Source organism: Chiloscyllium punctatum, chromosome 37 (assembly GCF_047496795.1).
Source record: "Chiloscyllium punctatum isolate Juve2018m chromosome 37, sChiPun1.3, whole genome shotgun sequence".
Lineage (NCBI taxonomy): Eukaryota > Metazoa > Chordata > Chondrichthyes > Orectolobiformes > Hemiscylliidae > Chiloscyllium > Chiloscyllium punctatum.
The window spans coordinates 43,746,071-43,773,763 of NC_092775.1; the positions used below are offsets into that span (position 1 = coordinate 43,746,071).

The window sequence follows — 27,693 nt, forward strand, 5'->3', positions numbered from 1 at the left end:
CAATCACAATAATTTGTCTCAATCCACGTGGAACATTTGTTGAACAGCAACGTGGAATTAGAAAACATGAACAAGAATCAGAAATGTTTTCAAATATAAGAGTGTCATTTGTATATGTACAGATAATAAACTTTATTTTAAAAGAGTTTGGGTATGATATCATGATACAGACCTGAACCAGCAGATCCTCACAAACACTGTTCCCAGATTCCTCAGAACTAGAAGATAGCAGACTTTTTTTCCCATGCAACTGTGAAGGAGAGCAATTAACAGGCAAGTTAGTACATGCTATTCTTGAATAATACCATAGAGCTGGTTCCAATATTAATAGTTTTGCAAGTGGATTACTTGCTTACTCCCTGAAACAGGGAATGGTCATTACCAAAAGGGCATAAAAGATATACTTATACCATAAGAAGTTGGATATAAGTTTTCTTTTTAGACCATTAAACATGATTACTATTAATGATTTTGCCATCCACTTAGGTAGAAGCAATGTTTTTTCTTGTCTATTTTCTCCCAAGTTGAGCTGAGTGTTGACCTATAGAGCAGGGTTTAATGTCCCTCCTCCCAGATATAGGTTAGATGGCAGGGTGTATTCAGTTGTATAGGCATTGCTTTCTGTCGTTCAGCCTCTGCCTGGGAAGGATCAGTATCTGCCAAATGCTAATCTGACCCAACAAAACCTAAAGTGGGCCATTGGTAAACAAACAGTGGCAAGCATGAAGTTAGCTTGCATGGAGCCTGAAGCAGGATTCCAGGGGATCCTGCCCTCATTTACCTGTGACCTTGACCCCTCATTGATCCTCAACCTCTAGCAAATCAATTACCAATATCAGTGGGGAAGGGCAAAGAAATTCTGTCTGGCCTCTGTTTAGCTAGTATTTTGGGAGAGATGTAAGATTTCCACTCCCGTGATCCTAAATCCTGGGGAAGGATCAGTGTTAACCAAATAAGTGTCTGACGGGCACTTTAATCCAGTGTGTCTTCCCCAAAGGAAGCAATGCTTTTCTGCCAGTTCTCCAGTCAGCTGGTGAGACTCCTGCTGCCAAAACTGAATTTCATCCATTGAATCCACATATATCAAAATAACCATTCTTTGCACGTGAGCCAAAAAGTGGAAATACAAATCTTTTTAAAGTATAAAAGCTTTATGCAGAAACTTGCCATAATTTCCCAGGTTATAGTGGTGAGAACACTTCACAAAGTAACTGTGAAGTGTTTTAGACTCACTGAGGTTACTATGGTTCTGATATAATGCCAATTCCTTTTGCTATTCTGGATATTTAGTTCAGCATTCTGTTTGTGTGGTTGATGTCTGCTCTTTATGTAATGCTCACACGTACTATTTGATTGGTTGTTATCAAGCCTGCTAAAACTCTTTGACCTTTGATTTCATCTTCAGATACTTTAACACAGTTTACAAAGTATGTATATATTATATTTCCTATATACTAAATTTGACACTGAGGAATATTAACTTCTAAGAGAGGCAGGTAAATGAGAGATAACTAAGATACAAAAGCAGTAACATTAATTAAACCAATATTGGTGGTCAACAGCATCAAAAAATGAAATTAAATGATAATCAAAACAGGGTCAAGACAGCAGATTTGTTAAGAAGATAATTGATTCACCTCTAATATTTAGCTTTGAATGTGTTCTCTAATTCTTTCTCTCTTTTTCTCTTCCTCTGTTTCCCTTTTAATTTGTGTTTTAATGGCACCAAATTGATAATTTCAAACGAGAGAGGTCAAAAGAATGTCCAAATCCTCTCCTGAAACTGGAACATGTGAAGCTGTATAAAGGGAATATTTATTTGAATTCAGTCTGTGTTGTGTCAAATGCCTTCACATCCATCTTAAATGCAGTTGCCAGAAATGAATGCAGCATTTCCTGTTGAGGCCAAACAGTGCAGCCCTTCAGTCAGCCCTGCCAATGATTTATGCACAGATCCCCCTAAGTCCCTCTGATGTTCCACCTCTTTTTGAATTATGCACTTTTTAGTTCAGATATCACCACAACAACTATGTGAATGAGGGTCAGTTAGCTCATTTCGCTGGATAGCTAGTTTACGATGTAGGATAACAGCAGACAGCATGGGTTCAATTCCCACACAGATTGAGGTTACTGTGGAATCTTGCCTTCTTGGCTGTTCCCCTCACCTAAGACATGATGACCCCCAGATTAAACCACAACTGGGCACAACTGAGGGAACAGCCCTATGGTCCTCTGAGACTATGTTGACTTTACCTTTATCCTAATGAAATCCTCTCTCTGCCACCTCATAAAAAAAAACTGAAGTAAGTTATTTGGACACATTTTTGCCTTCAGCTTGATTTCCTTAATTAATTCACATTTGGCCAAGTAATTGATTATTTTTTCTCAAAGCTTTCTCACAATTGAGGATAAAGTGACTGATCTGGAATTACTGGGTACATCCTGTAATGTAATACATGTGATTGATATGTATTTTAATACCAGTTATTTTCAAGTTTAGATTTTTGAAATTTAAACTGGTGGCATATGGGTTTTCTGTGTGTTTAAAGAAGTTTAATGATTAACTCATAAGTATTTATGTAACCATGGTGATTTTTTTAAAAAAAATTTGAGAGAGTCTCAAAGAACTAATAGATTTTGTTTACATTCAGAGAGTTTATTAATGTATGAATGATGCAATGAAGTACAACAGGTTTTCTGATGGAAGATACTGGACTTTTAATTTTAAGCAGAAGAGCAACACTCATAGCTTGGAGAGTAACATTTCAATTTTAGTTTCAAGTTAGGGCTGTTACACATGGCTTTTAGCTGAAGATCAATGTGTAATGAGGTTTCTGCAAAGAAAGGGAGAAGATACTTTAGCTTAGTTTAAAAATAGATTGTGTGAAGGGTCCAAAGAAACTATCAGATTCTCCAAACTGGGAGTTGAAGTCACAACTAAATTAAGCCTGATAGAGATGGTAGAAAAGAGATTCTCTTTGCTGTGAGTATTTTAAAGGAGTATTTTGGAGATCTGTAAAGGATTGTTTTCAGATCCATAAAGAATGTTTTAGTGATTAGTAAAGAAGTGTTTTGGGGACTAAGGGGATTATCTTTATACCTGTGTTTCAAAATGTTTAAACTTGTATTATGTGCAACTTTTTCAGTCTATTCTATTTTTGCATTCATTTTGTTTGCACAATTAACTATTGTTTTATTCTTAAACACAAACCCTGTAATAGTGTGTGCTTATGTTTCAGTGGAGAGACCACCTCATTAAAATCTAAAGAAACAAAACATAATCTATCAAACCAGATTTCAGTCTCAGATCTGACTTCACCAAAAATATCATCATTTGGGATCATAAGCCTTACAACCATTTTTTAACAAGCTGTTACATTTACAATGCTCTAATCTCTGAACACCATCGGTATCTGGATGGGGGGAGGGGGAATCAGAGGATTATGGACAGTGTTTCTTCAGTCTCTATCCATATTGTTGTTAGCATCCTCAGATGCATCTTACCTGACCCTAATGACTTATTAATTTTAAATATCCACTTTTTTAATATAGTGAGTCTCCCCTTTTAACGTTTCTTCACATTGAAATTGTTTATTTTTAAAATTCTCTTACCTTACTGAAAGTGCCATTGCCCATCTTAAATTTCCTTATTTCTTGGTTGCTTCTGACATCTCACGTCATTCTGCCTCTCACATCATCAAGTGAGCTCATGTCATCACATCTTCAGCGAGGCCCCATGATTGTGCTGCTAGTGTTGGTGCCATTGTGCCTGCAGTCGAAGAGTATAATTTTCTTATAACATTCTCTGCTAATGTACTGAAGGGAGCTGCACTTTCGAATCATTCTTTTTAAATTTCTCTGCAGTTTGTACTTATCGCTTTAGAAAAACTGTTGTGGCTTTTAAAGAGAATTTTCAGCTGTACTGCCCTCTGAAGTACTTTACCTGTACAGCACAATATTAGGGGAGGTGAAGGCCCAGCGATATTATTGTTAGACTCAAATAATGTACTGGGTTCAAATCTCACCACAGCAGATGGTAGAGTTTGAATCCAATAAAATCTGGAATTAAGTTTCTAATGAAACAATTGTTGATCATCAGGGGAAAAAAGATCTGGTTCACAAATACTCTTTAGGGAATGAAATTGTCATCCTTACCTGATCTGGCCTACATGTAACTCCATTCACATTTGGTTGATTCTTAACTATCCTAACTGCTGGCCCTCATCCTGTGAATGAATTTTTTTAAAAGTTGCAGAACTTTTACCAAATGTACTCTAAATTGCTGTCAAGATTTCTTTGCAAGCAAGGTCAAAGAGTCAGAGATGTACAGCAGAGAAACAAACCCTTCGGTCCAACTTGTCCATGCCATCCGGACATCCCAAATGAATCTAGTCACATTTGCCAGCATTTGGCTCATGTCCCTCTAAACTCTTCCTATTCAAATACCCATCCAGATGCCTTTTAAATGTTGTAATTGTACCAGCCTCCACCACTTCCTCTGGCAGCTCTTTCCATACACTCATCGCCCTCTGTGTGTAAAGGCTACCCATTAGATGTCTTTTAAATCATTTCCCTCTCACCCCAAACCTATGGACTCCTCCACCCCATTCATATTCTATTATCCTATTCATACCCGTCATGATTTTATAAATCTTTATAAAGTCACCCTCAGCCTCCGACACTGCAGAGAAAACAGCCCCAGCCTATTCAGCCTCTCCTTATAGCTTAAACCTTCCAACCCTGGCAACATCTTTGCATAGATTCTGTTTTCTTCACTGTAAGTTTCCTTGCTGTGTTTTTCAATTTACTTCAGCTAGTAATGAACAATACTGCAAATTATGAAAAACAGTATTTCAACTTTTACATTGGCTTTGGACAAAGACCCTCCTTAAGAACCTGAATCTGGCTTTAACATTTGACTCCTATAGAAAACCATGCTTCACTTGAAGTTGTTACGACTAAAGTTGTGATTATCAAAAATTCAAACCTAAGTGAGGATACAATACCCTTCCTCATTTTCAATTTGTAATCCAACCCATTTCTCAAATATTAAGCCTCCTCTCTAAGGACTTTGGCAGCACTTTCTTCATAATAAAGACAGATGCAAAGTGCCTACTTAGTCTCTTTGCCATTCCCTCTAGCTCCATGTGCAATTTCCTTTCTTAGGGCACTAAGAGGCACCATTCTTATAATAACATTCTACAATTTAAATAGAAGACTTTTGGATCTTCTCATAATTTTGTTGAACAAAGCCCAGTGAGACATTCAAAATGAGTTTGAGGTATTTTGGTATATAAATGAGAGAAACTCGATAATCCTGAACTTTTTTGCATGTGACCAAACAAATTTGTATCTTCTATATTCAGCAGAAACAACAAAGAAAAGAAAGTCAAGATTGACGGTGTGAAGTTAGTTGGGATGGTAAGTACCTTTAACTGTGAAAGTAAAGACTGCAGATGCTGGAGATCAGAGTCTAGATTAGAGTGGTGCTAGAAAAGCACAGCAGGTCAGGCAGCATCCGAGGAGCAGAAAAATCGATGTTTCGGGCAAAAGCCCTTCATCAGCCAATTCCTGCACTTTCCAGCACCACTCTAATCTAGACCTTTAACTATGAACCCAATAGAAGTATATTGTAAATTGCATTTCTCCAATTTGTTTAACCATAGTTTTATTTTGATAGCTTTTACAGCAACTCAACTCTATTAATGTTCCCTGAGCTCAAGAGTATAAATATCAGAATCAGTTAGTCTGAATGAGAGTTAGCCCCACCTTATGACACAGTTGAGTACTGTCTTCAAACCTATCCAGAGCAAGGTAGCATGTCTAACTTGCATAACAAACTTTTGTTTCCTCAGAGGACAGTGAATTGCTTCTCTGATCAAAAGCTAGTGGCACTCTGTCCAGAGACAAAATAGTGGGACAAAAGATGGTTTGCAGGACATTGATTGGATGAAAATTAAAACCTAGAGTGATCAGCTCATGAGTTATCCATTTTTGAAGTCCATTAAGCTTTTGTCTCCATCCTAGTTTTAGGTATGAGATATGGTAAATAAAACTAATAGGGTAAAAAGGCCAAGTGTATTTTGATTAAACTTTATTGTATTTAGTCCGTAGGGCGCATACAACAGCTTCGACCTGTTAATACACCTGAACTGGGAGTATGCAATCTTAACAGAGGGTCTTACCATGGTGAAAGTAAGTAAAATATAAAGTGTGTTTTATATAAATGGTACTTGCTTGCATTTTTAAAGTAGAAAGAGGTAAGAGAACAAAGTTAGGAAGAAATGTCAAAACAAAGTTGAACTCTTCATGCTTGAAAGGAGGTGAACTAGAGCAGTACATTCTATGCTCAATGGAATAAAGACACTTAATTCTGAACATTATTTCAAGCTGAATCAAGATTACGAGATAAAGAGACATGGTTCAGAGCTAATGTCTAGAAGCTGCCCTCCATATACGTGGAGTTGCTTTTTTAAAAATTCATTCATGGATAGAGGTATTACTGGTTGGCCCAGCATTTATTGGCCATTCTTAATTGCCTTTGAGAAGGTAGTGGTGCGCTGCCATACATTTGCTGTGGGCACACTCATAATGCCACTAAGGAGGGAGTTCCAGGATTTTAACACAGCAACACTAAAGGAACAACCATCAGGATGATGAGTGTCTTGGTGGGGAATTTGCAGATGGTGGTATACAGCTCTTGTCCTTCTGTTGGTAGAGATTGCAGATTTGGTTGGAAGGTGATGTGTAAGGAGACTGGGGTAATTTCTGTAGTGCATCTTGTGGATGGTACACAACGCTGCCACTGCTGGGTGTAGGTGGCAGAAGAAGTGAATGTTTTTGGATGCAGTGTCAATTAAAAAGGGCTGCCTTGGCCTGGATAGTGTCAAGCTTCTTGAGTGTTGATGGAGCTGCACTCATCCAAGCAAGCAGGGAGTATTCAGTTGCACTCCTGACATGGCTTTGTAGATAATGGGCACACCATTCACCTGGAATGATTTACTGTCCAGGGCAGTAAAACAAATTGAAAACAGAGAAGCCATTATATTATACTATAGGAGGGTTGTAGATTTCTTTAAAGGAATGGATCTAAAGGAGCTAAATTTTCCCCAGCATGGGTAATGGCGAGTTAGTTGAAAAAATAGAACAGAGTTGGGATAATGCAATTCTCAATGATGAGCATGTAGATCCATGTAGATGTATTTCTTTGCTCTCCCTATCAGAGTCCTCCATGTTGCACTAAGCAAAATGGTAATTTGTTGATGATATACATCCTGAATGTTCACATTACGAAAACTGTTATGTTTCTGGTATTTCCCTGCATGGGTCACTTTTCCAATGAAGCAATGGATCCAGCCACAGCAGGAGTCATTGTCATGTGCCTAAGGCACAGAAATATTGAAGAGTAACAGATGTGTCAGCAAGCCCAAGACCAAATGCAACCTTCAGTAGCTGCGCAATAGCTGCCACAGGAAAGGTCGCAGTTAAAGGTTTCCTTGGGATGTGGAGGAGATACAGGGAAAGCAAAGTTTATTGTCTTCATTGCCCTATAGCTTTGAGGACTCTCATGATCCTGTCTCATTGCAAGGGTTGGATACCTTACAAAGATGGCTTCATCCTGGAGACAAAGGCTACACTTTGCAAACATGACTGCTGATTCTCTTGCACAAGCCCTAACTAAGGCTCAGTGTAAATGTAATGCTGTCCATTTTTCCACCAAAGCCATGGTGGGGCAGCTGATAGGATTGCTGAACATGAGATTCCAATGCTTGGATTGATCTGGAGGTGGGGGTGGGCATTGCAGTATGGTCCAGAATGCTCTGCACAATGGAAGCTGGGAAAGAATGGATATGGTAGATGCTGAAGGACTGGGGAGCGGCATCAACTTTGAGGAGGAAGATGAGGACATTGAGCAGGAAAAACCTCCCCTTCAACATGATAGAATGCCGATGAGTTGGATGCAACAAGCTAGATTGGACATAATATTAAAGCCCGGTTTCTGTAGATCTGAGTTGGGTGTACTGATCGTTCACTGACTGTAAATCTGTTGATGCTTGAAAAGCAAGCAACCCCATTTATCTTTTAGAAGTGATAGGGTTTTTTTCTGTTTTTGTCTTCACCTTGTCAGGTGTTCAATAAAAGTAAATATTTTCAACTGTTCGAAGGCTTTCACCATGAGATGCTTTAACATTGACACAAGATGTTATGTTACACTCGGCATTAGAGAAATAGTAGGACTCCCTTAGACAGGGTTCTAAGATAGTATGGCACTAAGGAGGGGTAGACTTTGTAGCTTGACTCCTGGTGCTCAGTCAGGGATAACATTAAGTAGCAATACATTTACAGGTGAGAGCTTTTATTTCCAATGATGTCTCACCTGTGCACCTTGATGCCCTCAGAAGCAATGCCTTTTCTAATTTCCCCCACACCACACACACTGTGAAGGGCTGACAGCAATTGAGCTGTTGCATGGCTAAACTTTCAAGTATGATACCAGTGGCGCAACTCCCAGAAGATCTGGCCAGCGGTGAGCACATCTGCCACCGGGATAGTATGAGACAGACACCAATGAGCTGCAGTGCACACTTAATGAGGTGAGCAGCAAAGAATTGGGTGACATAATATGCTGGAGCTCACAGAGGGAAACCCTCTGGGAAATTCCCCGAAATTGACTCTGAGCTGATATGTTGGTAAAATTCAACCCAATGAGTTAACTGGACTATGTCATCTCGACATAACCTGACTTTGATAGGATGCAATAGTCAATGACAAAATTGAAAGTAAATTCACAGTCAATCAACTTATATATAAGATATATTATTTTATTGATATAGCTCCATCTCCCTTTGCCCTGATTTTAATTTCCTTCACCTGAAAGGATTGAACAGTTACTGTCAAAGACATTTTGGATAAAAACTGGTTATGACCTGGTTTTGGCTGCATAACCAATGAGTTGGTTCAATTGTCTGTGCTTCCCATCTCCATGTCTACCTTGCCTTTCCCACATGCTCACCCTGTCCCCTTAACCACTAGTCCTGGGACTCTAGCTGGTCATGAATCTCCTCCAAGAAATTTTTTCCAACATGTTTCATGCTTTGTTTCAACACTTCCACTTTCAAAAATCTCCTCAAAATATTTCTTCAAATTTTGGATACCTACATATACTCTCCTGCCAAAACCCTGCTTGATGTCCCAGTGATAAATTTACTGGACAAGTATCAATAATGTCTGGCACAAATTCTTTTCCTAAAAGATTGTAAGAAAGAATTGCTCACGGTATTATGTTTTTGGATATAATAATTTGGTATTATCATTTTGTGAGTAGATGGTCTCAGAAGCTGGTCAGCTAGTATGGATTATCTACATCTACCAGGAGCAGAACATTTAGAGGTCAAAGCAGGTGAGGAGGGAAATTCAAGAATTCAACAGACCAGAGACTTACCCAGACTTCCTGGAAATAATTACAAAGGAGGAAACCTGCCTGCTTTGAGAACAACAGCTGATATGGATTGTATCTATGCCAATGCAGAAAAATATCCTTGTCAGGAGAACTCTATTGAAGACACATTGTATGAAAGTGTTGGAACAAAGCACGAAGTCGATCATCATAATCATCAACATGTTAGGCAATCAAAACCTGAATATCGAGCTAATGAAATGGAAGCATCTTTCCTGCCTCAAAGACAACTTGCACAAGGTTTGGAGGAGCCAGCGGGAAACATGGACGCACCAGAATATGCCTCAATTCGGAAAATGAAGAAGAAAGAAAAGACATTCAATCTGGAGGGTGTACAGGAACAACAACCAAGAACAAATGTAACAAATGGTTGTGTGTTGTTACCAGGACCCAGAAACTATGGGAAACCATTAAGAATTGAAGAAAAACCTATCTTTTTACAGACTAAGGTATATCATTTCTCTCTCTACTTAAAATTACAGGTCTGTAGTCTTTCACAAATTAATTCATTTTTGTTCAATGTAAATATACAATTATAGACCATGTCAACCTTTCAATGGCTGTACCAAATAAATTGTAAGGTGTCTGGTTGTTTCAAGTTGGAGATATATGATGGCATCAAGATTACTTTAGCAGTCTTGATGTGCACAAACATAGTACACACAATGTAACTGATACTTTGAAAGAAATTGTATTCTCATCCCCAGCCATTGGTCTTGGGTGATATATGACACATTCATGTCGTAAAACCATGACATCTAATATCCCAAAGCAACATATTATTGAGTTATCCGCTAAATGTTTACATCTCTAATCTCAAAATGGTTTTTCTGCAATAATCCTCAGATAGATATATCAGATCAAATGAATCATATCAAAGGCCTCTGAAATGCAAATAACATTCCTTTGTCATCTTACTACAGGCTCACCAGGGAATGTGTTTGTCATTTCCATTGCAACTACTTAATTGAACAAATGACAACACCTGTCAGAGGAATTCAGACAATGACGTGGTCTGTTTACATTAGGACTTTCTGCCATTCTTACTTTTTAAATAGCCATTATCCATAACAAACTGGTTACAGTGATGTCTTGTTACTTCACTGAGAAGAATTGTCTTTCTTCCTCAGTTCCTCTATAAAGGGTGAATTGGCTTAAACCTTGACAAATGCTTCATTCAGTATGGAACATGATTTATTTAAAATTCTAAGATAGGGATACAACTCTATAATGATTAATTAGCAAAAGCACATACATCCCTGATGATAGGTTATCAATACTTGAATTTATTCATTCAGCAGATTGAATTTCCATTTGGGAAAACAGTTTTAAGTTTGAACTATAGTGTATGGATCAGCCCAAACAGAACAATTTGCCTATTCTCCTACTAACACATAGTTGTGTGTATACTGCCAGGTTGTAAGTAAGATGCATTTTTAGAAATGGCCAAGAGGAAATGTTTGCCTTCTGTATTTCGGAATTAGAACATCTTCTTGAATCTATTGCATTAAAACAGACAATGAAGATTATAAAACACAAAAACTAAATTGTGTAGTTCTAAATCAAAGTGTGCTTATATTTTATCCCTTCTTTATGTTTTAAAATGCAAGCTTATTTGCAAATCTCATTTTTCCCCCTTCTGGCATAATGCCTTTCTTGTTAAAATGGTAATCAGATGTTGACAGCATCCTTTAATCTGTTTCACATTCCAGAATCACAGTTCTGCGATACAAGGCAGCCTGAAATCTATCACAGAGTGTGAAGCAACAAAATCCCGAAAAGAATGTAGGGAGGAGAGAATTCCATGCGCCAATCTAACTGAAGGATGGCCAAATGCTGATAATGCCTGGTTTAAGGTATGTGCACACATAAGACAAGAACCTTTTAAGGAGCATTGCTGATCAATTAGAATTGGCTGAACTAAACAGTACAATGCCCTTACTTTTATAATGAAATTCAATTTTTTAAAAATTTCATGTGCAGCCAATTATGGTTTACTGCTTGTTACAATTTGATTTATTTCTTGTCATACTTTGTCATTTAGAAAATTTGATGAGTAACAGAAGTTGTGAAGCAGCAGCAGAATGATCACCAGCCCATTCTGTTATCCACTGTTACATATTTGATCAGTTTGGAAATGACAGTCAAACTGTCAACGTAATTTCTCAAAATAAAATTTAAAAGCTTTATCAATCTAGAACATATTATTGGATAAGATTAGTGCATGAATCTTTAATACACCATTTGTCAGTCATCCCAATGAAAAAAAATGAATCCATTTTCTTTAAATTGCTTCGGCTAATATATTGATCAGAAGACTATTAAATGAACGTCATTAGGTGCCTTTTGCCAATTAGATTGTACAGTTTCTAACTACTTAAAGAACATAATCTTTATTTATTAATATTTTGTTAGTTAGATACAGAAGATTGAATATTCTAAGTCCAAGTTGCCAGCTGGGAAATCAGAGAATTATGGGATTTCTATCTTTGCTTTCCACCCAATCATAGTGAGATTGCCAGAGGGGAGAAATGAGAAAGTGAAATGCACTGACAGCAGATGAGGAACTCTAGGAATCTAGAATCAAAGGAATATCCTGTAAAAGAGAGGTGACTACAAAAGCCCATAGAAGATTTGTAAATAAGGACAAGTATGAGGTGGTGCTTCAGCAAGTGATGGATTAACATTGGAAATAATTGTGTTATTATGCTATAATGGGACAGCATTCCAAACAGCAGATGGAAAGGGTGCTCAGTGACATTGCTTAAAAAGTGGGGCATCAGTTAAAAGAACCTGAAGAGTAACAGCAGAAGGATCCCATTAGAAGTACACAAGGAGTGAGAGTGAAGAAATACCGTTTTAATAAAGCACAAAGGGATAAAGCAGTGGGACACCATTCAAAAGGATGTGGGGAAAAGGAGTGGCCACCTTTAAAACATTCTGGCCAAACTGTGACTCCAGTGTGGATGGACAGCATTCTAAGAAAGCCAACATGTGATGTCACAGAAAGAAACACAGAAGTGATTAGTTGGTGACCATATTTTTAATTTACCTTCTGAAACTCAGGTTATTTATTAATAATTCTAAGGTTTTATTGATGATAAAGTTTACTCTGAATAATAAAGCTTATAAGTAATAGGATTTATTTATTGGAAATTAGTTATGTAAGATAAATTAATCAACACATAATATGGATAGCGGGGCAGGTGATGTGTTGTAGCTGTAACATGTTGGGATTATTGGATACCAGTATGAGGCAAGGTAGTCATTAGTAACTATGATACTGCAATAATATGTACAATTAATCCAGATATAAATTGAGCAAGTCAGATTGGCAAAAATTGATAGCCTGGAAAAGGAAATAATAGATTTAGAGCAATTTCTTAGTGCAGCTTGTTCAGCACTAATGACTGCAGGTTATTCTAGACCTAGTATTGTGTATTGAGACAAGATTAATCAATAACCTCATGATAAGGACCTCTGGGCAAGAGCAATTATAATGTTAGAGATTCACATTCAGATTGAGATGAGAAGTGTGGATCTAGGGTAGTATTTTAAACCTAAATAAAGATTTAGGTAAGGCTATGGAGTAGAGTTGGCAATGATGAACGAGGAAACCAGGTTAAAAGGTAAAATAATAGAAATATAGTGGCAGAAGAAATACAGTAACAGACCTTTTAAGAAGGTACGCATACACCTCAGCAAAGATTTGGCCTAGTGAAAGAAAGTCTCTAGAAGAATGCTCCTTCTATGGCTAAATAAAGAAGTTAACAATAATATCAAATGGAAAGAAACACTACACAAATCTAAGAAAGTTATTGTTCGGTCTGATGATCGGAAAGATTTTAAGAAAAGAATGACAAAGGAAAAGGAGAGAGAAATTAGAGTATGAGAGAAAACTAGTTAGAAATATAAAAATAGATAGCAAGCATTTCTGGAAGTATTAAAATTACTGGAGAAACTCAGCAAATTTGGCAGCATTTGCGCAGAGAAAAGTGAATGTTATGAGGCCAATGTGACTCTTCTGGTTTTGAAGAAGAGTCATGTTGGACTTGAAATGTTAACTACTTCTTTCTTCACAGATGCTGCCAGGCCTGTTGTTTCTCTCCAGCAATTTCTGTTTTTATGCCTAAAATATGTATTGCTTCTGTGGAGATTGAATCTGGGAAGTTAATTACGGAAAACCAGCAAATGGTGCAAGCGTTACACTGGTATTTTGTGGCTGTTTTGAGTGTAGACAATTTAGAAAACTACTCCTAAGTACTTTAAACTCAAGAGGTGAATTGAAGGCAAGAATTTAAAATAAATACTATGACCAGAAAATACAGTACTGGGAAAACTGTTGGAGGTATAGGCTGACTAGTTCTGGGGATTAAATTCCCTACAGTATGGAAACAGGCCCTTCAGCTCAATAAGCCCACACCAACCCTCCTAGGAGTAACCCAGCCAGATCCATTACCCTACATTTACGCCTGACTAATGCACCTAACACTATGGGAAACTTAGCATGGTCAATTCACATGACCTACACATCTTTGGATTGTGGGAAGAAACTGGAGCACCCAAAGGAAACCCATGCAGATGCAGGGAGAATGTGCAAACTCCACACAGACAGTCGCCTGAGGTGGGAATCAAACCCAGGCCTCTGGCCCAGTAAAGCAGCAGTACTAACTACTGAGCCACCTTGCCACCCAATGGCTTGATGAGGAGTTGATACCTTGCATCCTATGGTCTCAAAAGTAGTGTCTACAGAGACAGTCCTCCTAAATTTCTTAATTCCAGAAGAGTGGCAGCAGATTGGAAATTAATAAATCTAATAACTTAGTTCAAGAAAGGAGAGTGAAAGCCAGAGACTATGGGTCAATGAACGTAAGACCCACTAAAGAAATTTGTGTAAATCCATTATTAAGGAGGTTATAGAAGGATATTTTTTAAAAAATGGAATGGAACCAAGCAGAGTCAATATAGTTTTGTGAAAGAAGAATTGTGTTCAACTAATTTATTGAAGTTCATTGCAGAATAACAAGTTATCTAGATAAAGGAGAACCTCTAGATGTGGTATACTTGGATTTCCAAAATGGCATCTGATAAAGTGCCTCTTCAAAGTTTACTGCATAAAATCATGGTGTAGGAGGTAACATATAATCGTGGGTATATGAATGATTAGTTCACAGGTAGCAAAATAGGGATAAATGGGTATTAGTTTAGTTAGGAGACTGTATGAAGGGGAGTACCTCAGAAATTAGAGCTGTGGCATCAACTATTTACAATCTATACTGATGGCTTGGTTGAAGGATCTGAAGGTTTGGTAGCTAAGTGTGTCAGTGACACCAATATCGGTAGGAAAATAAGTTTTCAAGAGGAGGTAACGAACCTATAAAGCAATATAGATCAGTTAAGTAAGTGGTCAAAGGTTTTGGCAGATATAATGTAGAAAATATCATGAACTTGTGCATTCTAGAAGGAAGAATAGAAAGGCAGCGTACTATTTAAGTCTGAAAAACTGCAGAACTCAGTGATACAAAAGCATTTGGATATCTTAGTACATAAGCCACAAAAAGATACTTTGCGAGTACAGCAAGTGATTAGGAGGCAAATGGAATGTTGTTTATTGCAAGTGGAAGGGATTTTAAAACAAAGGTTTCCTGCAGCTTTACAGGGTCTTGGTGAGACCATATCTGGTGTCCTGTGCAGAATTTTGATCAACTTATTTTAAAAAATGACGTTGCTGGAGGAGAAGGTTTCATGTGCCTCATTCCTAGGATAAAGAGCATATCATATGAAGAAAAGTTGAACAGTTTTGGCCTAAATCCATTCATGTTTTGAAGAATGAGGCAGTTTTATTCAACCATATAAGATCTTGAGGGAACTTGAGAGAGTCAATGTAGTGAGGATCTTTCATCTTTTGGGAGAGACTAGAACTAGGGAACACAGTTTAAAAGTATTAGGTCTCCCCTTAAACATGAATACAAGGAGGTTCACAAAACTATATTATTATATCTGAAGAATTTTCTAACGTAGATAGCTGTAAAGGCTAGATCATTGGATATAGTTAAGGTAGGAAAGTGGGACAGATTTTTGATTGTGGGAGGTTGACAAGAAAGTGGAGTTGAAACCACAGTCAAATCAGCCATGGTATGATTTTATTGAATGGCAGAGTAGAGTCAAAGTGCTAAGCTCCTGCACCTTAGTCCATTTCTGTTCCTATGTTATTGCATTATAAAGAGCATTTACCAGTATTAATACATCAGTAGCCCAGAACATTATGGATTGAGAATGTATGCACAATTTTGAGTAGGATGCAAAAGGACTATGCTAAGGAAGAGAAAGTGAACCTTCCAAGAGTCCACAGTAACTTGGCAGTATTACCAACTGGCTTGTTTGTTTAGCCAATTGCTTTTTGCAATTTTGCTTCACACATCTACTGGCAGCTAGCAAATGGAGGAATAAGTTATTAATTTCCAGGTTGAAGTGAGCAGTGAAACAAAAGGAAGAATCGTAAAGAACTTGTAAATGAAGTTCTTAGTGTTGTTCCCAAAGTTGTTTAGATATTAATAAAGAAAGGAAATGCCAGAAATAAATGGTTACTGAGGATATGGAACAGTTTGAAGGCCTAAAAGTCAAATAGCAAACATTAGAGTTCATAATGAAATTAAATAGCAACTGAAGAGGATTAGTAACTTTGAAACTGGTGGTTTTTGTGAGAAACCAGAGTAAATGATTGAAAAATGAAGAGATCATTAGTAAAAAGTAAAGTATTAATGGTTGTAATCAGACTCAAAGAACAGATTCTGCCAAGGGAGAGCTGAAATTTTGCTGGTTAAGGAAAGAGTTGATGTTACCTATAATCTAAGCCTTCCATTTATAATAAATTTACTTAAAAAACTGAACCACAGTCATTTCTCATCAAAGGTTTAATATTGAAGACTTAAAAAAAGTAAAGAAATATAGGTATTGACTTTCTGAACTTTCTGTCTCATTGCTCTTATGGCAGTTCTGCATTTGTTCCCAGTTTAGCAATGGTATGACAATCTAATGGAGAACTGCTGATCCTTCTTGATAGGAATGAAGCTGCTGGGCAGTGTTTGAGTTGGATAGATGACAAAGATATGACCTGAAACCTCCTTTCTCAGAGTTCATACTGATGTTAACACAGTTTCAATTTAGGACATCAATTCCTGTGTTGTGTACGAGGTCAACTGATTTATGGGTTTTCCTTACCCTGAAAATCCGAGACATGTTATGGTTTCAAAATTCCACAGCAAACATTAAACTCTAATTATAGGACATGTGAGAGCACCAGTGAAAGTGTGAATGTGGGACATGTAAACATATAGAGTGATGCCAACCTAAGCAACTTCTGAGATATAATCAAATACCCAGCCTGTGTGCATTTTAAGTATTCTATATTTATTTAAAATACCAAAGGATATTTTTATTGCTGGAATACAGCTGTTGTAAAATGTATTTGACAACTCTGAGTAATAATTTGGGGGGAGGGGATCTTTGCAGCAGCAACAATTACTTGTGATTGTGAAGCTATACGGATACTAATACAGCATTGTATGGTTGCTGTAAGTCAACTTTGGCCTGTCTTTTTAAGAGTTCAAATTCGAGGAACAGTAAACTGAAAAGAAAATAACATGACTTTGACTTTAGTCAGCCCAATATTAGAAACCAAATTCACCCACTTCAATTAGAGCCTAGTTGTTTCCTTCCAAGGTAATTCTTTTGCAATAGCTACTTAGTGAGAGAAAAAAAAGCTTCTTTGGCCTGGGTGCTACGGGTGGATAGAGCTCCATAGTGGACAGGACAAAGAGCAGGGAAATAGCAACATGGTGTGTGTGTGTGTGCATAGAGTGGTATGGTGTTGATCGTGGGAGAGGGTACCCTTGTTCTCCTTGTCTGACAGCAGCCCAAGCAATGAGAGCAATATGATTTCACAATTGACACTGACGTCTGTCCATCAGGCAGCAGAAGTGGGGACAGGCCCTTAATTGGTCATTAATTGGCCCACAAGCAGGCAGGCCACCAACATCTCACATGCTGAACTTAAGATGGCAGCAAAGTGAGAAGAAGAAGAAATGGCAATACTAACATTTGAACATTCGAATGAGGAGCTGAAGTAGGCCATTCAGCCCTTCAAGTCTACTTGTGTTTGTGTTCCAAATTCCCATCCATCCCCAATAATGTTTGATTCCCCTGCTTAAAAATATTCAATGAATCTGCCTCCACCATCTTCTGAGGTAGAAAGTGTCATATTAGAAAGTTTTATATAAGAAGGTTTCATATGCATACAACCCTCTGAGAGAGAGAAAAGAATTCCCTTCCCTCCTGGAAAGAAAGGACCACTCCCTGATTTTATAAGTGTTCCCTAGTTCTGGACTTACTTGCAACAGTAAACATTTGCTTCACGCCCATCTTGTCAAGATGATTCAAAATAAGTATGTAAGTTAGCTCACTGAGCTGAAGGTTTGTTTTCAGACATTTCATCACCATGACGAGGTAATGTCATCAGTGAGAGTCTCCATGAAGCGTTGGTGGTAAGTCCCGCCTCTCTATATATACAGGTCTTGGTTTCTTAAGATAGGTGATGTCATCTCCAGTTCTTTTTTACAAGAGAAGGTGGATGGGATCTAAATCGATGCATTTATTGATGAAGTTCTGGTTGGAATGCCACTCCTGTGAGAATTCTCATGCGTGTCTTTGTTTTGCATGTCCTGGGATATATGTGTTGTCCCAGTCAAAGTGGTGTCCTTCTTTGTTTGTATGTGTGGAAACTAGTGATAGTGGATCCTGTCCTTTGGTGGCCAGTTGGTGTTCATGTATCCTGGTGGCAAGTTTCCTACTTGTTTGTCCGATATAGTGTTTTTTACAGTTCTTGCATGGTATCTTGTAAATGATGTTAGTTTTGCTGGTAGTATATAACGGATCCTTTAGGTTATTAGTCGCTGTTTAAGTGTATTGGTAGCTTTGTGGGCTACCATGATGGGCAGCACGGTGGCACAGCGCCAGAGACCTTGGTTCAATTCTCTGCCTCAGGCAACTGTCTGTGTGGAGTTTGCACATTCTCCCCGTGTCTGCGTGCGTTTCCTCCGGGTGCTCCGGTTTCCTCAAAAATGTGCAGCTTAGGTGAATTGGCCATGCTAAATTTCCCATAGTGTTAGGTGAAGGGGTAAATGTAGGGGAATGGGTCTGGGTGGGTTGCTCTTCAGAGGGTCGGTGTGGACTTGTTGGGCCGAAGGGCCTGTTCCACACTTTAAGTAATCTAATCGAATGATGCCAAGGGGTCTGAGTAGTCTGGAAATCATTTCTAATATTTTTGATGGAAAGTAATGTGGCTATAGTTTTTAGTTGCTTGTTTGGGTTTGTTTCTGAGGAATAGGAGGATTGTATATGTTGGATACCCGCTTTTCTTGAATACATTGTATATTACAAGATACCATGCAAGAACTGCAAAAAACACAAATCGGACAAACAAGCAGGAAACCTACTGCCAGGATACATGAACACAAACTAGCCACCAAAAGACACAACCCACTATACTAGTTTACATACATATAGACAAAGAATGACACCACTTTGACTGGGACAACACACACATGCTAGATCAGGTGAAATAAAGGTATGCACGAGAATTCTTAGAGGCATAACTTCATAACCAGAACTTCATCAATAAACACATGGACTTAGATTCCATCTACCTTCCCTTGAAAAAAGAACCAGAAATGACATCACCCATCTTAAAGAAACCAAGATCTATAAATAGAGAGGCAGGACATACCAGGAGCACTACACTGGAGACTCTCACTGGTGATGTTGCCTAGTCATGGTGACAAAACACCTGAAAACAAACCTTCCAGCTCAGCGAGCTAACTTACATACTTATCAACAACCTGAGCTATAAGCTGAAAAATGTGTTGCTGGAAAAGCGCAGCAGGTCAGGCAGCATCCAAGGAGCAGGAGAATCGATGTTTCGGGCATAAGCCCTTCTTATGCATATGCAGGTAAATTACCAATTACCAAAAACAGGCACACCATGACCCTAATCCAGGTTTCATATGCAAAAGGCACTTGACAGCATTTTACTCTCAGTAATCCAGGAGCATCACTTGACCTCTGCTGATGGAGCCCACCTGGAGATGTCAGACCAGGCAAAAAGTCGATTCTCCTGCTCCTTGGATGCTGCCTGACCTGCTGCACTTTTCCAGCAACACATTTTTCAGCTCTGATCTCCAGCATCTGCAGTCCTCACTTTCTCCAACCTAAGCTGTAAGTCTTCTCAAAATTTGCATGATTCAAACTGTTAGAAAATTAAATAAAATCACTCCTTACTCTTCTAACCTGTACTGAAAACAGGCCCAGCATGTCCAAATTTCCACATGAGACAACCAGGTGTTAGCCTAGTAAACCTCCATTGAACTCCATCCAACATAGTTGCATCCTTCCTTAAGTAAGGAGAGATGAAAATCCACAGCTTTTTGTCTCACACTTGTCAGACCTGAAAGAGTGGATGTCATTATGACAATGTATTTATCCTGTATAAAATGGTGTCTCCATTTTCAAGTCCGTTTCTTGCAAAACAAGATGTTTCAACTTCTTGTCCCCTTTTTGAGGACATTTCACTTTTGTACTGCCAGGCAATATTTGTACTGCCAGACCAAAACTACACAATGCGTCCATTTTGATGACCTCACCCCACCCTGCTATCTGCCATTCTACAATAAAATCTTGTCGCAGCTTATTTTTGGAATTATTTAGTTAGAAAATGGAAAATAGTAGATTTTCAAATAATTAAAAAGTGCAAACTGTAAATTTGGGAATTCAAAGCCTATTGATTCATGGTGGACTTTTTACATTATGTTTCTCAGCAATTCACTGGTGTGTTGATGTTTAAAAATTAAACATAGGTAATTGGTTAGAATAAGAGGTGTCCTTGATCACGTCGTATCTGTATTACCTTTTGGATGCAGATCAATGTCGGCTGATTTGATAATAATTTAATCTCCGATTTAAATGGCATGTAGATTTAATTTGAAGTAACATTACTGCTCTCTATATCTAGATAGCTATTTATAGAATTTAGATGAAGTGACTCACATTTGTATTTTTTAAGGCATTGGTATATGGTAATGTTACTACAATAGTAATCTAGAACTGCAGGTTCCTGTCCTGGAGTTACAGGTTCAGAGTCCCATCATGACAGATGATGAAATTTGAATTCAGTAAAAATCTGGAATAAAGAAAAATCTAGTCTAACCCGCTCAAAATATATTCGGAAGAGAACCTATACCTTAACGTTTTCTGTCAGGGTTCAGAACTAAAATGTGAAAGGAGCTGTAACGTTCAGCAGCTCACGTTCCGTCAGCTCACTGATCTGTCATCAGAGCTAAGAGATGTGTGAGAGGCAACATCACTGCGGTACCAAACGTGCTACATTGGTCAGTGCAATGAATTGATACACACTGATTACGCTTGAGCTGTCTGATAAAGAGGCCTAGCATCTTGTGTGTGACAGTCCTCTGCATGATAACCATACACTGATAACTCACTCTCCTGTGCGAATGAAGCATTGCACAGACAGTGGTATATACTGTGGCAGAGTGCAGTAAATCGTTCTTTCTCTTGCAGTAGTGGAACCAGGTTCTCTTGAGCCACCAACAAACACTGACCTTCACAGCCACTTCTGTCTGGGCTACCTTCATTGGTCAGGATGAGCTTATATTGCTTTCTATTCATAGGGGAAAAAGCTTTGCTTCTCTCCTGGTCAGCCTTCAGGAGAATCTCGAATGGATGCTACTTTTTGCCTGGTCTGACATCTTCAGGTGGGCTCCATCAGCAGACGTCAAGTGACGCTCCTGGATTACTGAGAGTAAAATGCTGTCAAGTGCCTTTTGCATATGAAACCTGGATTAGGGTCATGGTGTGTCTGTTTTTGGTAATTGGTAATTTACCTGCATATGCATAAACAATGAGCTGAGAGAAATGATGCAAGAAAACCAAACTTGCCTCCAAACAGAGGTACCTCCTACTCCTCAGTCTCCACACCTAGCCACCAAAACAACAGAATTCCACCCATAGTTACAACAACAGTAATAAGGTCCATTTCACATGAATTTCTCTACCCAGTCTTGAAGTTCTAATCACAATTCATGATTCACCACTTGTGCCATCAAATTACTTTCAGTGGCAAAAGCCTTAAATATCAGATCACAAGAAGCCACTAAATCCAAATGAGGAATTACCATTACACCCTCCCTTGCCTCATTACATCTCTTTCTTCACAGCATAAATCATATTCAGTACCTTCATGGTCTCAAATGTTGTGGCATGGAGATCGAATCCCTCTGTTAATTAAAATCAAGCACCCAGAAAACCCCACCTCACCTTGTAAGCCATTAAAATGTGAATAAGTAAAATGAAGACTCCTAAATTCCACTATTTAAAGAAAAGCAACAATTTATTTTCTTAACAGGTGGCACAGTGGTTTACACTGCTGCCTCACAGCACCAGAGACCCAGGTTCAATTCCCACCTTAGGCCACAGTCTGTGGAGTTTGCACATTCTCCCCGTGTCTGCGTGGGTTTTCTCTGGCTGCTCCGGTTTCCTCCCACCGTCCAAAAATGTACAGGTTAGGTGAATTGGCCAAGCTAAATTGCCCATAGTGTTAGGTGCAGGGGTAAATGAAGGGGAATGGATCTGGGTGGGTTGCTCTTCAGAGGGTCAGTGTGGACTTGTTGGGCCGAAGGGCCTGTTTCCACACTAAATAATCTAAATCTAAATCTAAAACACAACGCCAAACAAAACTATTAACAAACTGAACACTCTTTCCCCTAACTGAACACAATCCTATTAACATGGTGTTCCAATAGCACAATTATTAAACATTACATTAACTTAATCTCAAATCCTGACAGTCTCTGTCTTCTCCGCTGCCTTCAATCTTCCATCTGCTAATCTCCCTTCTTTCTTTTTAGTGCAAGTATGTTTTAAGGAAAAGGTACCTTTTGATATCGAGTACCTTCTAATTTTTTTGAGAGCGAGATATTAGATGGGCGTTCAGCACTCTGGCTCTATGGCAGTTGTTGTGCTGTCCAGTAGTCGTTTCTGGAACCAATTTTCAAAATGCCCACATTTTTCATATTCCCCAACAGCATATCCTCTCATTGATCCAATGTTGTCAAAACAATAAATTTAAACTCAACTGGGTTTTATTACTTGAGCATATCCTAAATTAATTGGTTAAATTTGATTTGTAGTCAAAACAGCAAACAAAACTCAGGTATCCATTTAAAAGCCAATTGTTACATTTATCTGTTTTGGAACAATCTGTTTCCCAGCCGTTCCATTCAGGCAGCTGAGTAAAAACTTCAAATTCACTCCAAAATTCTGAAACACTCTATTTTAAAGTGAACATACTCTCATTCAATTTCATAACACAAGGGTGAAGGTAAAGTGGTGCCAAAGGAAGAGATAAATAAGTAAATCTTATTGTAGTTTTAATTATTTAATGAAGTCAAGAAAAACAATACTCAGAGCACAAACCTGCACATTTTTTCAAACTGTACTATTAAATGTTTATGAATTAAAAAGTTCTTTTCAATAATAAAAGTTGGATAAAAGTATTCAGTGCTTCTGAAGTGACTGATGTTTCCTGACATCCAACAACTTCATTCAGGAAATGCTGGAATCTATTGTTGGGTCCACTGCTTTTCATCATTTTTATAACTGATTTGAATGTAAACATATGAGGTATGGTTAGTAAGTTTGCAAATGACACCAAAATTGGAGGTGTCATGTACAGTGAAGAATGTTACCTCAGAGTACAACAGGACCTTGATCAGATAGGCTAATGGGCCGAGACATGGCAGATGGAGTTTAATTTAGATAAATGTGAGGTGCTGCATTTTGGAATGGCAAATCAGAGCACGACATACATATAATTGGGGAGTGCTGCTGAACAAAGAGACTTTGGAGTGCAGGTTTATAGCTCCTAGAAAGTGGAGTCACAGGTAAATAGGATAGTGAAGAAGGCGTTTGGTATGCTTGCCTTTATTGGTCAGAGCATTGTGTATAGGAGTCGGGAGGTTATGTTGTAGCTATACGCGATATTGGTTAGGCCACCCTTGGAATACTGCATACAATTCTGCTTTCCCTGCTATAGGAAGGATGTTGTGAAACTTGAAAGGGTTCAAAAAAGATTTACAAGGATGTTGCCAGGGTTGGACGGCTTGAGTTATGGTGAGAGGCGGAATAGGCTGGGGCTATTTCCCTGGAGTGTAGGAGGCTGAGGAGTGATCTTATAGAGGTTTATAAATTTATGAGGGGCATGGATTGGGTGAATAGCCAAGATCTTTTCCCCAGAGTGGAGGAGTCCAGAACTAGAGGGCTTAGGTTTAAGGTGAAAGGGAAAGGATTTAAAAGGCAACATTTTCATGCAGAGAGTGGTGCGCGTATGGAATGAGCTGCCAGAGGAAGTGGTGGAGGCTGGTACAATTGCAACATTTAAAAGACATCTGGATGGTTATGAATAGGAAGGGTTTGGGGGATTTGGGCCAAATGCTGGCAAATGGGACTAGATTAATTTAAGATATCTGGTTGGTATGGCTGAGTTGGACTGAAGAGTCTGCTTCCATGCTGTCCAAGTCTATGACTCTAAGTAGTACCAGGATATTTAGAAAACTCAGCAGGTAATGCATCAGAGTGAACATGGTTTTATGAAAGGGCAATTTTGTTTGATCAATATATTAGAGATCCATGAAGAGATAGGAAACAGGCTGGGCTCAGGGCAAGCAGGAGATGTAGAGCTCTTGGATCTCAAAAAAGGTATTCAATAAATGCCACAAAACATTACTGCACAAGATCAGAGCTCATCATGTCAGGGGTAATAGAATGGTTCGAGAATTGACTCATCATTTGAATCGATTTTGATTTTATTGTTACGTGTACTCAAGTACAGGAGTAAAGTGAAAGCTGCATAATGTTGGCACACAAGGCAACATCTTAGGTATAAGTACCGAGTGCAGAATCTTAAGAATAAGATAGAAAGAAAGAACAAAGTTAAAAGTTAAATATTGCAGTAATTATAGTATTAAATAAAACATATGAAAGAAGATTAAAAGTTACACATTGCAGACCTCCTTAGTTTTAAGGAGAAGGTGAGGACTGCAGATGCCGGAGAGTCAAGGGTCCAAAAATGTGGCACTGGAAAAGCACGGCAGGTCAGGCAGCATCCAAGGAGCAGGAGAGTCGACATTTTGGGCATAAGCCCTTCATCAGGAATGTATATACTATGGTTGCAAGAGTATGTCAGAGGTTGATGATGTCAGAGGTTCATTCCTGATACAAGAATGAAAGTCTTGATACAGTTATACAGGGCATTGATAAAGCCATACCTAGAATATTGGGCATAATTTCATTCTCCATGTTTAAGGCATAATTCACTTGTTATGTGAATAGGTAGTTTGGAGAACTTGTTTCCTGGAATGAAATGCTTATTTAATAAGGAAAGGTTAAGTAGATTGGAGTTCTCATCAGAGTTTAGATGAATAGGAGGTGAACCTATTGAAATATAAATTTTTGAATAGGTTGGGCAGGGTAGATGCTGTGAGGATGTTACTCTCAGAGAGGGAGTCTAGAACTGAGATCACAGCTTCAATATAAGATAATGACCTATTTAAGGTGGAAATTAGGAGGAATCTCTTCTCTCACAGGGCTATGAATCTCCAAAATTCTATACCCTAGAGTGCTGTGCAGACTGAATAATTGAATATGTTATGGGGAACAGGCAGGCAAGTGGAGTTAAGGCCAAAATCCAATCAGTTAGCATCTTGCTGTGCAGCCAACCAGGTTTGAGAGAGCATATGGTCTATTCCTATTGTTATTTCTCACATGTTTATGTTCAAATAATGTTCTCCCTCACGTAACATTCCAATAGTGACAGCACTTTAAAATTATCTGTCTATGAAGTCTTTAGGGTTTTCCTGAATATCACAAAGGCTGCATGTGAATCATAGTTTACTATTTTTATCCATTTCATTTCCAAAGCTCTTTGCCATGAGTCAATGTTCAGGCCAAGAGTAAGGCCAGGAAACTGGCTTCATATCTTTTCTTGACTGACTAGCAAGATGTGAATGAAAAATTCAACTTGCATAGCCACTGAAATATACAAGTGAAAGAGTGTGTTCAACCCGGGCAGTGTCATGTGTTCTAAGATTAATCTATCAGCAATCTTATACATAGGGCCCTTGCCATTTGTTCACAAAAATGAAGTGTATTGGAGTTATTCTGGAAACCTGGTTATCATGATACATTGCACAACCTCGCAAGTGAGACAAAGCTGTCACGTTTGGACCTAAGAAGTGCTTGGTATACCTCAAATAACCCTGGAAAGGCAAAGTATCTAAATGTCACCTTCCATTGCTGCATCTGACATATCCTCCTTTTACCTTATACAGGATTCATGGTTGTAGGGGCCTCAACTGTGTCTGGCTCAACTTTTGCACTTCTGCCCTCACCCTTTCCCTTCCTATTGGAAGGACAATAGGGTTCTCCTTGTCCTCACTTGCCACCAAGAACCCCATGTATTCAAAGGATCATCTTCAGCCATTTGGACCTCCAGCAGACTGCCACCACCAAAAACATCTCCCCACCTCCCCCCCTCCCCCTCCCCCACACAAGCCCCCCCTCCCCCCACCAAACTGTCAGCATTCTTCAGGGATTATTCCCTCTCTGACACCCTGGCCCAGTCTTCCATCACTCCTAACACCTCCTCACTCCCCCCAAGGCACCTTCCCATGCAATCACAGAGGATTTAACACTTACCCATTCACTTCCTCCTTCCTCACTGTTCAAGGCCCCAATGATGAAGAAATGTTGTACTTGTAGTTCTTTTAATCATAATATAGACTTTACACTGTTAAGACCAAATATAGATTGGGGTGACTGCTTTGTGAAACACTTCCTATCTATCAAATAAGAATGACTTCCAAACTTCCAGTAGCTTGCCATTTCAATAAATCACCTCACTCCCTTGTTAATATTTCCACTCTTGACCTACTATGGTGTTCCAATGAAGCTCAAAAGGGCTGGGCGAACAATACCTAATTTTCCACTTAGGAACTTAACAGCCTGTAGGACTCAATACTGAGTTCCATGACTTCAGAGTATGATAACTGCACTTATTATTTTTACACTGCCCATCTTCCCCTTCTGCATTTTGCTTGTGCCTTATTAGCCTTGCTCTGAGCAGCACTGACCCACTTCATTGGAACAAAATTGTCAAAAACAAAAGTCAAATCAGTTGCACGATAAAACAAATCTTAAATATTACTGAAACGATGTTGCTAAAGCCTTTAATTTGCACTCATCAGGACAAAAGCACAAATACTAAATTTCTAACAATCATAATAATTTATACTAGAGGAAAAGGGTGCTGATTAGTTGACAAACCTGGTAGTTTGGCCAATTGAATGGCATCCGAAAGGAAACGCCTGGTATTTGCCTTTAAAATAAGAAAACATTAGGGTCTAAGCAATCCTCTTAATGTATTTTAAGGGGGTCTGGTCTGATCCATAACACAATTCACTGGACTCAAATCCACCGAAGTTAGGTGCAGATGGTAGCACTGGGTCTGAGTAAATCCCCCGAAGTCTGTAGGGATATTGCATTAAGGCAGCCGGCAGTCACAACATTTGCAGGACAGATCACGAATAAGCCCCACACTGCTTGTCCAGCAAGGACTTAACTAACCCAGTTCCTGCTCTATTATTCTGAGTAAACAAGAAACTCTTTGTAACTTACTGCTGTTTTTCACCATCTTCGGTCATGAATATTTTATGAGATTAACTCTTTTGCCATGGTTTGCTGTTTAGCTCTTTGAGTACTTTGACGTGTTTAAGGGTCAAAAGGAGAATTACACTCAAAGACTCAGATGAGATCAGGCTTGGGAAAAGCAGATTTAGGACAGACGTCAAGGGGCTATTTCTTTGCACAGACACAGATTTAACAGCTGGAACAAATTGCCAAGAGGAGTGATTGAGGCCAGGACCCTGAAACAGCAAAATGCTCTAATAGGGATACAGCGAGATTGCTACCCTCTTACTGCAACAAAAACTTGGATATTTTTATGACACCTTTAATATGATTAAATGTCCAAAGACCCTTCACAGAAGCATTCCGAAGCACAATGTGGCACTGAACCTCATGAGGCAATATTAGGTGACTAAAGGCTGGAC

General features: G+C 38.7%; 1 protein-coding gene and 1 long non-coding RNA gene across 4 annotated transcripts in view; one reads left to right on the forward strand and one right to left on the reverse strand.

Annotated features, from left to right (window-relative positions):
* Nucleotides 1-27,693, forward strand: part of LOC140463053 (phosphoprotein associated with glycosphingolipid-enriched microdomains 1-like) — a 108,724-nt gene that overhangs the window by 61,509 nt on the left and 19,522 nt on the right. The window contains exons 3-6 of one of the 3 annotated variants that reach the window (XM_072556688.1): nt 5,367-5,421; nt 6,108-6,195; nt 9,323-9,906; nt 11,170-11,313. In XM_072556688.1, coding sequence (XP_072412789.1) covers nt 5,367-5,421; nt 6,108-6,195; nt 9,323-9,906; nt 11,170-11,313 — 871 coding nt within the window. The remainder of the gene's footprint in view (nt 1-5,366; nt 5,422-6,107; nt 6,196-9,322; nt 9,907-11,169; nt 11,314-27,693) is intronic. The other 2 variants (XM_072556689.1, XM_072556690.1) reach the window with 2 other exon arrangements.
* LOC140463054 (uncharacterized) lies at nt 184-27,143 on the reverse strand. The gene is made up of 3 exons (XR_011954598.1): nt 26,909-27,143; nt 3,613-3,769; nt 184-250 (listed from the first exon to the last, which is right to left on the reverse strand). It is a non-coding gene; the product is annotated as an uncharacterized lncRNA (long non-coding RNA).